The 12350-nt window shown below is 45.2% G+C and overlaps 5 protein-coding genes and 1 non-coding gene across 6 annotated transcripts; 4 read left to right on the top strand and 2 right to left on the bottom strand.

The window, feature by feature from the left end:
• Positions 1–48: 48 nt before the first annotated feature.
• C7M61_002511 (exopolyphosphatase) lies at positions 49–1224 on the bottom strand (the record flags this gene model as incomplete). The annotated part of the gene is made up of 1 exon (XM_024857883.1): positions 49–1224. One exon carries the CDS (start codon positions 1222–1224, stop codon positions 49–51), a length of 1176 nt encoding a protein of 391 aa, XP_024713809.1.
• A 78-nt stretch (positions 1225–1302) lies between these two features.
• Positions 1303–6831, bottom strand: PMT4 (dolichyl-phosphate-mannose-protein mannosyltransferase; the record flags this gene model as incomplete). Its single annotated transcript, XM_024857882.1, has 2 exons — positions 1303–3539; positions 3774–6831. 2 exons carry the CDS (start codon positions 6829–6831, stop codon positions 1303–1305), a joined length of 5295 nt encoding a protein of 1764 aa, XP_024713808.1.
• Positions 6832–7125: 294 nt separating this feature from the next.
• C7M61_002509 (uncharacterized protein) lies at positions 7126–8877 on the top strand (the record flags this gene model as incomplete). Its single annotated transcript, XM_024857881.1, has 1 exon — positions 7126–8877. One exon carries the CDS (start codon positions 7126–7128, stop codon positions 8875–8877), a length of 1752 nt encoding a protein of 583 aa, XP_024713807.1.
• Positions 8878–9523: 646 nt separating this feature from the next.
• C7M61_002508 (MFS transporter) lies at positions 9524–11209 on the top strand (the record flags this gene model as incomplete). Its single annotated transcript, XM_024857880.1, has 1 exon — positions 9524–11209. One exon carries the CDS (start codon positions 9524–9526, stop codon positions 11207–11209), a length of 1686 nt encoding a protein of 561 aa, XP_024713806.1.
• A 464-nt stretch (positions 11210–11673) lies between these two features.
• On the top strand, positions 11674–12057 carry C7M61_002507 (uncharacterized protein; the record flags this gene model as incomplete). Its single annotated transcript, XM_024857879.1, has 1 exon — positions 11674–12057. One exon carries the CDS (start codon positions 11674–11676, stop codon positions 12055–12057), a length of 384 nt encoding a protein of 127 aa, XP_024713805.1.
• A 140-nt stretch (positions 12058–12197) lies between these two features.
• C7M61_002506 lies at positions 12198–12270 on the top strand. The gene has a single exon. It is a non-coding gene; the product is annotated as a tRNA-Met (tRNA).
• Positions 12271–12350: the final 80 nt, after the last annotated feature.

The raw sequence follows: 12350 nt of genomic DNA, 5'->3' as shown, positions 1-12350 counted from the left end.
GAAGCCTTCAGGGTGGGCTTTCTCGCTCCAGAAATGATACCTTCATGATCAGACTTTGTTAGACTCGAGGATCTCCTTCACGGCCGGCACAACTTGCTTTCTGGATGCCTTGATGTTGACCTGGTTGAACACCTCAAAGTGACGATGTTTATTGACGTTTTCAACCTCTTGAGTAACGGGAGCCCCACCATAGACATCACCATTGAGCTCCAACGAGTCAGCGAACTTGGGTAAGCTCTGAAGCTTACTCTGCTTGGTGCTAAAGGCGAACTCTCTGGTGTATTCGTCGTTCTCTTTCTTTGTGTACGACGTGGTAATGATAACAATATCTAGCCCAAATTTACTCTCAATTTCATCCAATGTTTTAACAATATCATCAGCTGTAAACTTGTTGGTGATCCACTTGATCGATTTGCCCAAGGAGCTGAAGCCCACACTGACAGATTCACCGTGATTGGTGAAAGCAAACTGCTTGTAATCCTTACGCAAAATGTCATAGAAGGAGTACCCATCCAAGTCCTTCTTGGCTTTCTTGAGCTGCTTGAACAAAGCATCAATTGGAGAGTTATCAGCATCAAAGGCCTGAATCTCACCCAGAAGCAGCTTCTTGTACGCCGCAAATGCCTTCTCATCGTCGCCTTCTACCTTTTGTGTCATGTTGGTGGTATCAATAAGGAGGGGGCCCAAAAGGAGCCTGACAGCCTCATTCAGAACCAGTTCTGGCTGCTTCTCAGACCAGTAGTTGAAAACCATCAGTGAGCAAGACCCATTAGAGTGAATGATCCTGGGGTCAGCCAGATGGAAGGCGTCCTCGTCAGCATGGTGATCGATGATAGCCTTGACGTCAATTCGACCGGCTTTGTATAAGTCTATTAATTCCTCGCCCTGCAAGTTGCAGTGGTCCACGAGAACGAGGTCGACCTTCTTCGAATTGCCCTCCAGGTACGCCTTGAGGTCCTCTAAGAAATATAAATGCTTATCTTCAATACCATGGGAGTTAAGCAAAAGCTCAATGTCACGTCTTAGCCTCAATTCGTCCCGGGGAATGTTGACAAGAGGCAAGTATGGCTGGTGATCGGGATAGTGCTTGTTGTAGAAGAAAGCATATACAATGGCACTGATCACAGAATCCATATCAGCCAGCTGATTACCGGTTACAAACCGGAGGATTTGGGAACGGCCCGCCAAGGGCTTTACTTGCTCAAGAAATGCTTTGATGGACATGTGGGTTTTAAGTAGTACTGTATGTCTACATGCGAGCACTAGATGACTATATGATGATTGTACTGCGCAAAAAAGCGCTTACTTAGCGTAGTGGAACTTGATATCGAGCCACTGTCTCTTCTTGACTTCCTCAGCGGCCATGGCAAAGTGACCGTAGGTCATGGCTCTCATGTACCAAAGGAACCAAGCGGTGCCGATCACCACCGTGACGGTGGCACCAATGAGTCTGACCTTGTCGATGGCAGCTGGAGGCATGCCCTTCTTGTTGTGGGCGGTCTTGTTGGTACACAAGAACTCAACAGCACCACCAGTGAACAAGGCCGCAATGAGGTGGGCAGGAAGGTAGTGGTGCAAGAACTTTTGTCTGCCCATCAAGTAGAATGGGAAGTAGTGAGCAGCCCAACCAATGAAAAGGAAACCCAATGTGTTGTAAAGTCTTGATCTAGCCTGAGGCGTGATGATTTCGTGGGCTCTTCTTTGCGTGACGAGGTCAGCAAGAACAAAACCGACGTAGACAGCGAGGAATCCAACCTGGACCCAGAAACCAATAACATTACCGATGAAAAAGATCTGTCTTCTGTTCTCATTGTCATTCCAGAAAGACACACCGGAAACAGCAAGTGGCCAAGCGTCTGGCTGCGAGGCGAATGGATGCTCAGACGACAACTTGTTGTTGTGCACGAACATCAAGCCTTGGAGCTCCCACCATTTCTTCAAGAATGGCATGGTCTTCACCTTCTTAGGAGTGAAGTGATTTCTGGGGTCTTCTTCCTTCAAGTTGACAATGGTGTCGAAAGTCCAGGTGTTGTCCTTATCCTGAACCTTCTTGTTACCACTCACTTCTTGGTGCTCAAGAGCCCAGTCGGGCAACACTTCGTCGTCGTGAGTCCACATAGCGACCACAGTGTCGACGTGCACCACTCTCAATGGAGTAGCCTTGGTCTTGACGAGAGCTCTCTTGTTCTTGTTGTTAGCCTCAGCGTAACGCAAACGGAACAAAGTCTCGTTGTATCTTTTCTCAGCAACATCGTTGTGAACCACCACGAACTCCTCGTTCGTAGAAAGCAAGGGAGAAGCGACGTCGTGGGTCAACAAGTATCCACCAGTACCGATGTGTCTAAATCTAACCACATCGTTGGTGTAGACAGCTTGGTTGTTACCGACCTCCTTTGTTGGGATAATTTCCCACTGAGAGTTGACATCCTTGATCTCCTGGCCTTCCTGGTCGTAAACACAGGTCACTTGCTGCAAGTTCGAGGAGATTCTACCGTTCTCGTATCTCAATGGGTATGTGAGGTTGTGAGAGTGCAAGAAAGCCTCAGTTTCCTTGTGCTCAACAGTAAGAATGTCATGGTAGTGAACAGCCTTAGAGTACTTTGCCAATGGGGATTCTTCCAAAGTCTCTTGGAAGTCGGACGACATGAAAGCGTCACCTGGACCAGACTTGGTCAAAATGGCAAAGTGCAAGTAGAACCAGAACAAGTAGATGGTGAATGGGAACACGATCAAGGAGAAGAAACGGGCAAGGAAATGCTGAGCGAATTCCTCGAGCGTCAAACCCTTTTTGATGTCAAGGAGAATCCACAACTCATGGACCACAGCGATACCGATCGTGAAGTATGTGAAGACACCGACGTACTTGGTAGAGATAACACAAGACAAAGCAACACCGGTCGAAAGCAACCAGATCCACCACCACTTGGTGAATGGCTGGCGACGGTATGTGGAGAACTTACAGTAGGTGAACATGGTAAGTGCAACACTGAGGATCAAGGTAGCGTCCAAAAGGATCAATCTCGAGTCAATGATGTGAGCATTGTCGAACAAAACAAGTGCCGAAGACAAGATACATGCGGAAACGGTGAAACCAAGAGTCTTCATGGTCAAGAAGATGACAGGGACAACCAAGGTACCTTGGACGGCCAGGAGTGATCTGTAGGCCAAGTAGGGCACATTGTTCTCAACGTAGTTGTCACCAATGTTTTCGAACTTGAAGGCTCCATCATAACCCACTAACCAGCCGGCAAATGCAATAAGGAGCTTGGCGAATGGTGGATGCAAATCGAAAAAGTATGTTCTCTCGAGGTAGTAGGAAGCGAATTTTCCAAAGTGCACCTCGTCAAAAACCACCTTAGCTGGATGACTAAGGAGAGTGAATCTAACGGCGGCAGCAGCAGCAGTCAAGACAGCCATGGCAATCCAGTAAACATTGTCAGACTCCTTTCTGGTGCTGATCAAGGTCGTTTTCTCATCATTTTCAATGGAAGCGGCAACAGTCTCTGCCTGTGTAGGAGTGACAGAGCCAGTCTTCTTCCCTCTCTTTTTCAAATTCAGAGACATTGTCGGGAACAAGCTTCAAGAAGTGTCCTAGGCTGTGCTGTTGGAAATTTTTGGACAGGTGTGAGATTCACAATAAAGCCTTGTCACGTGTAAACCACTGCCGTGTTGATGGTCGCGACGTGGACGAGTAGGCGCTTCATGCCGTACATTTGCAGCCATTCTGATAAAGTAGAGTTTCAAAACCGAACGTTTTTCATCCAACTACATACGCTTGGACCGTTTTTGGTATCCACCACGACCCTTGATAATTGGGATTGACAGCGTTGTTGGCAGTCGGTAAACTGCCTGGGGCCTGGTGCTAGGCTGGACAAGTTGAGCCGACGCTGAGGACCTCATCAGACTGCCCGAACTTGATCTTGTTTCGAAGAAATCTTGCATGTTTCTGCTAGTTCGCTGATCTGGTATGCCATATTCGAGATTCCTGCTCTGTCTCGAGGGCACAGGAATATTTCTCGGTTTGACAGGGCTCGATTCAGACTCTTGCATATCTCTTCCTCCCGGTATCTTGATGGGTTTCGAGGTTGAAAGTTGCACAATCATGTTGTTCTTCTCTTCGATGGAGGTGGCATACTTCATGATCGTTGTATTGAGCTCTTGTATTCTCCTCTCGTAATGTCTCACTTGCTCACGAACAGCCCCACCTAGGTCAAGCTTCAAGCTTGCAACTTGTTTCTCGTATCCCCGAACTGTAAGATCCAATTTCTCCTCAAGGTCACGTATTTCTCGTTGGATTGTGTGATTTTGGGATCGAGCCATCTCCAATTCGGTGCGGAGATTTTGTAACTCTTCCTCATGTTCCGTTATGAACGGACTAGACGTTTCTGGGGTATGCGTGAATTCTCTGGTGATTGGAGGGGTGGCAGACTCGTTGGCATCAGCGGTTTGTTTAATTTTAAGACCTCGTAATTCTGCTTCAATCAGCTCAACAGACTGTTTACATGTATCGTAGTCGTTCTGCAACACCTCATTCTCGTCACGAGACTGTGTCAACGCAACAGTAACAGCTTCCAAACTCTTCTGTAGGTCCACCACTCTCTCTGAGAGCTTGGCTATCTCAGCTTGACTGTGCATGAGAGCTGCCTTACTGGATGATTGTAGTTCTTCCAATGACGAACGCAAATTTTCATTATTTTTAGTCTTCAGCTGTTCAGAAGGGCTCGAGGTAATAGCTTCAGCCAACTTTCTCGACAACTCACTCATCTGAGTCTTCAACTTGATGTAATTGAGCTTGTTTAAGTATTTCATGTAGATCGTGAACTCAAGTTCATTCTTACAGAGCAACAACTCTCTTTGGTAAAACTCAAGAGCTCCACCTTTTGAGGAAGATACTTCTTCATTATTCTTGCCCTTTAGCTGTTGATTTAATAGGGCGGATGCACTTTTTGATGTTGCTTGAAAGTTTCCTGTGGCAACCTGAGGGTTTTGGAGATCCTGCTGCACGGAGTTCCTTCTAGTGGTTGACATCTTGTAGAGCTTTTCATGCGCCGAAAAGAGATCCAGAACTCCACTGTCAGTCTCGGATGCAGTGAAGCTGTCGTTCTGTGAGGGCTTTGGAGATGCAGTTCCTGGACCAGATTTTGACAAACTGTAATCCACATTCTTGAATTTGATGCGAGGTTCATTAGGGGACTTATCAGAGAGGAGGCTGGAAGGAACAAGTGATGAGCGTCTGGGAGTTAACATATCATCCAGAGCAACATCAACTGAGCCTCTTTTAGAAGACTTATTGGAACTGACATTTGCACTCCAGTGAGATCCACTGCGCGTGTCTTTGGAAAATTGTGGACCAAGGTTTGAAGACGCTGCAGGTGAAATAATCAGTAATTCTTCCAACTTTTCGTAAAAATACTTGGGCAAAACAAACCTGTCTGGAAGCCATAACATGTATGTGGGATTAAGTCGGAGACTTCGGAGCATGATGTCATCTTCACTGATATCAACCCCCTCGTTATCTTTCAAGATCCATTTAAGCGGTGAATCTAGTTCTTCTTCTGCGGAAACTTGCTGTAAAAAGTTAGGATGTAATCTCATCTGTTCACAGAACTCTTTGGTACGGGAACTGATAATTTGCAAGATATCTGGATAATCATGGTATCGCTTTTCACTGAGGACCTTTGGCCGGTATTCGCTCCAGAATTGAAATGGGCTCCGACCGAACCTCATGAAGTTCATCGGGAAAAAGGCGTACAACAAAGTGGTATAGTACAGAAGGTTAAATTCGTCATTGTGATAAAGATGCGAGCTCATTGCAACCATTTCCAGATCAGGTTCAGCTATGATCCATTCCTCTTTTTCGACATGTGCCTTAGGCGTCATCTCTTTTGAATTTCCTTCCTTCGTTGGGCCCAGCCACAACAAAAGGCGTGTGTAAATGACGAGAAGGTCGGGTAGATAAGTAGCAATCTTATCGCAAAGCTTACCCATCAACATCACCATCAATGAAAGTGCACATGCGATAATGGTTTCGCTCTGATCGTTCAGTAGACAGACGAGAATGCTCTTGAACAAAGGCGTTTTGATTATCGCTTTGGAGTGGAAGGTATTCGAGGCAACAAACGAAGTTATCAAGCTGAGTGTCTTGAGTCGATTATCAACCAGATGGAAATAGGTATTGAGTAAACTGAAGTAGTCTTCTGAGTATCGCTGGCCGTATTCTCGTAGGGTAATAGCACAATTGGTCTCCATGAACCTGACTTTTTCGATATTTTCGTGAGTGTCTTCGTCCTTTGAGCTGGCATCTTTATACTTCAACCCTATGAGGCCGTATGCCTCTTGGTCAGTTCCCAAGTAGATCCGCAATATGTATCCCAGAACCATCCGTGCTATTGCGGCTCTTCGGTTTCTCAATTGAGGATCATCTGTGGGATATGTTTCAGCCAGAACCAGCCTGACAAACTCTCTTGCTTTACTGACGAAGGATATGTCGAATCCAGTGCTTTCAATTGCTGGTAGTAGATAGGTTGAAAGCCATACTTTGATCTCATCGGCGCTAAGCACTGGCAGTAGTCGAGTCAAGATATCTAGAAATAAGACCTCTTTGGAGATCTCCAGAGACTCATCAATGTATTTGCTGTGAATGGATCGTAGCTCGTTGTTAAGCTGCGATGAAAGCGATGAAAGCAGATTGTGCTTTTCCTTGTATGCATAAATGGAATCGTTCAAATCCTTAATATCCTGGGAAGGCGCTTTATCCCAGTTCTTATTATTGGACCAATTTTCAAATACTGAGGCGATGTTCCGTAGAAGTGACCTGGAAGACCCTGACATGGGTAACAGGGCATATAACGCTATAGATAAATAAGCTTCTTCCTATAGATAGCCGGGGCCTGATAGGTGCACGGGTGTAATATTGATGTCTGAAATATCTAAGGGGAAGGCAAGAATATCGTGCAACTTGATGTTTCAAAGTTCTTGGATATTGGGATAATCTATGATGTCTCGGAATTTGTTCGATTTTCCATCAATAATCTGGTATGGCCTTATCATCTGGATTGACGAACCCGTGCACCGCGCATATCAACTAGATATCAACCTTCTCGACACCTATAACCTTCATAAAGCATGGATATCTACACTCCAGAGTACGAATGTGACGATCTTGATCAGCTTCTAAGATCGATCCAGGAGCATCTTGACCGCAGTGATGTTTCTATACCTAGCTCACCCTCGAAAACTGAATTCATGACGTATGCATCAGCCTTGCCTGATCTTATATATGGGGTAGTCTCCCCAATTGCCAGGAAACCAATCAATTGTCACAGATACTTATGGGTCAAGACTCTAGAATTTGTCGTTGTGAGAGCAGGTGCATTGGTCAAGCTATATCGTGATGTACTGTTCCACTCTAGACCTGATAATGACATCAATCATGTGGTTCACGAATTGAAGGCCATTCTTAACAACTTGAGCTCATTTATAAAGTCTTTCCTAGGACAAGCCGAATCAGAGTTTCTTGAGATTGGCTCATCATACGGTGATGCTATTAGACAGAGCTTTGTTGCACTACTACGCGAAACGCTTGAGATGATAGTCAATGGCAAAGACATAGCTTACGACGAGGAGTGTATGGCCTCATTGGCGAGTACAATCGCTAATCTGGCGTCGTTCATCGATCAGAAAAAGTATAAAGACTTTGAGCAGAAGCTCATCAGCCAACGCGATATATTGCCTGTGATCGTGGACTTCTGTCGAGCATCATACACTATTGGGGCTCCAGAGAAAGTCGAGCCACTATTCGTCGGTGTGAGGCCAATTGTTTCCGAGAGGTTTCCCTTCAATCTCACCACACATCTTGATACTGATTTACCCTTGATCATGGACTTCTACAGATATGCTGGATTTTGTTTGGTGACATTGGCCGTGCTGGACCCCTCAGCCTCTCATATCAAGTCTGAGTACGCCGATCTAGCAAATAACTTTTTGGTCCCTCTCTTGACACTACCAAACTTATCGTTGAGCAACTATACCGCCAATGAACTTGCGGGTAATCCAGGCGTAATTGCCTCGTCGCTTCGCAGTGGACAGTACATTCAGGATAAAGAGAGAGAAGAAATTTCCTTCTTTTACGTCTTGAGCTATCTATTGCGGCTACGGAGGTTATCCACATTAGTTGAGCCCGTGCCCAGATTCAAAGCTGAAGTTCGGTATTTTGCCTCGTCCTTCGGCAGACGTATCTCGTCTGATTTAGATATACTGGCTTCGAGTCATCAATCGTATTCCAACTCGACAATCTCAATGCTAAGCTTGGAGCAGCGAGCTTCTACTGCAGCCCCTGCCGCGAATGCTAATACAATGAGCTCGATACTTTACGAGGGAACATACAAAGAGAAATTACATCTAGTGAAGATATTCTTCGAAACACTTTCCTCCCTCGGAACTCCACACCTGCCAGCTCTTTGCAAATTGATCCAGTTATTCAATTTCAAATCCGTTCCAGAAGGTTCATTATTGACAAGCTCGATGAGAAACCAAGATTTTCATCATTTATTGACCAACGTGGATATTGTGGCGTACCCTGGTAAGAAGCTATATGTGGAAGCGATCGAGAAAATTATAAGACTAGTGCAGATACTAACGCTCAAACATCTTCACACCACGCTTGGTCTTGATACCCAACCGAATGAGTTATTAACGCATCTTTTCAAAACGACGTATACGTTTGAACAGATTTCCGAAGTGCAAGATCATTTAAAAATTGATGAAAGTGGCAAACTTTATCGTTCGAATAATCTACAGAAAATGGAAGAGTCTGAAATTGCATCTCAGTTCGATATGATATCAGCCACAAGAGATCTTGAACAGGTTATGAGGTGAGCGCCCGCGTTTCAGCACGCACCAAAAATTAACGGTCCATAATCGATCGGTCCAATTTCTCGCCGATATGCGTCCTCGCGCTATAATCCGGCCTGTGACTGTTTCAGGTCACAAACACGAGTATTCCATATTATGCATCTAGCCGGTTTCCCACGGCTGGACCCTTGGGAGTTGGTTCCTGCAGGTTTTCCTACTACAAGGGCCGATGGCCGACCTCATTTGAGCGAAAAATACCGCACTCTCGGCCCGTATTAAAACGCTCATTCCTGCACAACTCCCCACAACAGGGCACACTACTTTTTGCACGGCTGGACATCTAGCATTGTTTCTCGCCAGGAACACGATGAAGATGCCTTTTTTTTCTGGGCTTGCTTTACTAAACCAAATGGGCAGATAACAAAGCAAACTGTAGGGCGCTTATGCCTATCTAGTGATGATATCCGGGCGTGCCGGTTGACGACCTCCTCATTTTTGAGGCGAGGCACTTCATGACATGCATATCGGCCTTGCTGCCACCGACCCGCATAGTCGCCAGATTAGCAGCCGGGCTTCTGAACGGAGGGCTCTATTATTTAAGAATGCCATTTCTGCCTTAAAATGATTTGTTCTTTTTTCCATTAACGGTTGAATCATTTCATAATCACAAATGAGTCAAACGTCAGAAGATACCTACTCGAGACATGAAGAAGATCTCAAAGCATATACACCAGAAGATGGTACCTCTAAGGAGGAAGATGTCATCAGAAGAATAGAAACCAGCACTGGCGTACAGCTGCTTGTTCATTCTCTTGGTAGTGGTATTAATGAATTAGGTCCTTTGGAAGAGCCTTACGATGTTAAAAGAGTCGAGACGCATCCTGACCCTAACACTACTTACCACGAAGCTGACGAATGGAAGTACCCAATTGACAAAGAAACACAAATGAGAATTGTTGAGTGGGTTGAAGGTGACAAACAAAATCCAAAGAATTTTGGTAAAGCCAGAAAGTGGGCCATTACTTTGGTTTTGGGATTCATTTGTTTTATTGTTGCATTCGGTTCTGCAGTTGTCACTGGTGATATGGAGGGCCCATCGGCATACTTTGGTGTTTCAGAAGAGGTTTACATTTTGGCTGCTGTGACTGTTTTCGTCCTTGGTTTTGGTTTTGGTCCTCTTGTGTTCGCTCCATTTTCTGAAGAATTGGGAAGACAGCCTATTTACCTTGTTACTTTGGGTGTTGCTCTCGTTTTCATCATCCCTTGTGCCGTCGCTAAAAACATCGGAACCATGATTGTTTGTCGTTTGATTGATGGTATTGCATTCTCTGCCCCAATGTGTCTTATTGGTGGCTCTTTGGCGGATATTTGGGACTCCCGTGAGAGAGGTAAAGCCATGGCTATCTTTTCAGCTGCTCCGTTCTTGGGTCCTTCAGTCGGTCCGGTGTTTGGTGGTCTTATCGGTGATTACGGTTCCACATGGAGATGGATTTACTGGACCTTCTTGATCTGTGGTGGCTTTGCCTACGTCGTCATGGTTATTTGTGTCCCCGAGACTCATCACCAGACTCTTCTCAGAAGAAGAGCCAAGAAGCTTAGAAAGTTGACCGGTGACGAATCTTACAGAGCCTTGAGTGAGCTTAAGATCAGAACAGTCAAGGAGAAGGTGAATGACTCTTTGCTCAGACCTTTCATTTTGCTTACCGAACTTATCGTTTTCCTTGTCACCATGTACATGGCCGTCATCTACGGTTTGCTTTACATGTTCTTCTTTGCCTACCCTGTTGTCTACATGGAGGGTAAGGGTTGGTCTGCCACCATGACTGGTGTCATGTTTCTTCCTATCGCTGGTGGCTGTATGGTCGCTACCCTTCTTGCACCACTTATCAACGCGGACTACATTAGAAAAGCCCAGCCTTATGTTGACAGGGGTGAGCTTCCTCCTCCAGAGTTAAGATTGAGACCTATGCTCATATCTTGTTGGTTTATCCCAGCCGGTTTATTCGCATTTGCATGGTCATCCTACCCACGCATCTCTTGGGCCGGTCCTGCTTTCAGTGGTTTCGGCTGTGGTTTTGGTTTCTTGTCCTTGTACAACCCTGCCAACAATTACATCGTCGACTCATACCAGCATTACGCTGCCAGTGCATTGGCCGCCAAAACTTTCGTGAGATCCTTGTGGGGTGCCTCCGTTCCCCTTTTTACAATTCAAATGTACCATAGATTGGGATACCAGTGGGCCTCGTCTTTGATGGCTTTCATTGCTTTGGCTTGTTGTCTCATTCCATACGCATTCTATTTCTGGGGTGCCAGAGTCAGAGAGTTCTCCAGATACGCTTACGCTGATACCAAGTAAGCTCATATTTATCATTTAATAATTAGAATAGATAAAAAAGTATAGTTACGTGTAGTACCTCGAAGCGGCTGACTCTGCTTCAAACAATGAGATCTCGGGAGTTGCGCCATTGTCTTGTAGCCAAGGCCTCTCCACATCACTAGCATGGACCAGAGTCATGATCATTGATACTTGTTATCTTCTGCAATCAATCCTAGGATTACACAACTCACATATATGAAACCTTCGACGCATACATCGATTGCTTTTCACCACGGTACATGATGCACTTGACATCTACAGTTTTTGAGCCTACGCAGCTGATGAATTTTCAAGGACTCACAAGGACTCCGATTCTTCGACACAGGAAGCAAAAGGTGGCTTATAATGAACCTGAAGTTAATTCTTTAAGGCCAAATCGAGATATACTGTCCTTTACAAGCTCCAAAAAGAAACAAGAAGTTCCACAAAGCAGCACATTTGAAATGGATGACTCTGATGCCCACATCGCAACAAGTACAGCTAGTGCAATTCCAGAAGATCTGCATGACTCTAAGGTAGGCTCTGACATTGCCACACGGGGTGCTCAATACTTACTATTGTTCGTTGCGTTCGCTTTTCTAATATCAATGGGTGTGTTGAAATACAGAGCTGCGAATAGGTCTACTGAAGCGGGGCAAACCGACCTCGAATTTATAATTATTCCTGCTGAGGAGTCAGATAGTAACGAGGAGGTTTATGAGGAAGATCGTCTTCTCAATACGAATAATTCGTCTCTACCGGATGAGGACACATTAACGGTAAACGATCTGTCAGGAGCGGAAGATGATGTTTCAGAAGATCGCCAAAATAGAGAGAATGAGGCATAATTGGGCAAAAAATGCTAAAATATGTGTAGTCAGGCTTAGGAGTGTATTTGAGACGCTAGTTGTGTATATGCAGGTCACTTAGCATTTGACTGTATTGAGTACCACTTAGCATGCCTGCATCGTATTTCTCACAGTTGGTTGCTTCACTAGCTCAGTAGGCAGAGCGTCAGTCTCATAATCTGAAGGTCGAGAGTTCGAACCTCCCGTGGAGCATCTACTTTTTTTGCCATATTTCTTTCACCACGTTCGTTGTTTATTACAAGAATTCATCTTTTCTACAAATTTAAAACGAG

The sequence above is a fragment of the Candidozyma pseudohaemuli genome (genome assembly GCF_003013735.1).
Source record: "Candidozyma pseudohaemuli strain B12108 chromosome Unknown scaffold00005, whole genome shotgun sequence".
Lineage (NCBI taxonomy): Eukaryota > Fungi > Ascomycota > Pichiomycetes > Serinales > Metschnikowiaceae > Candidozyma > Candidozyma pseudohaemuli.
The sequence above is the reverse complement of the archived record's forward strand: the minus strand, read 5'-3'. Positions and strand labels throughout refer to the sequence as shown.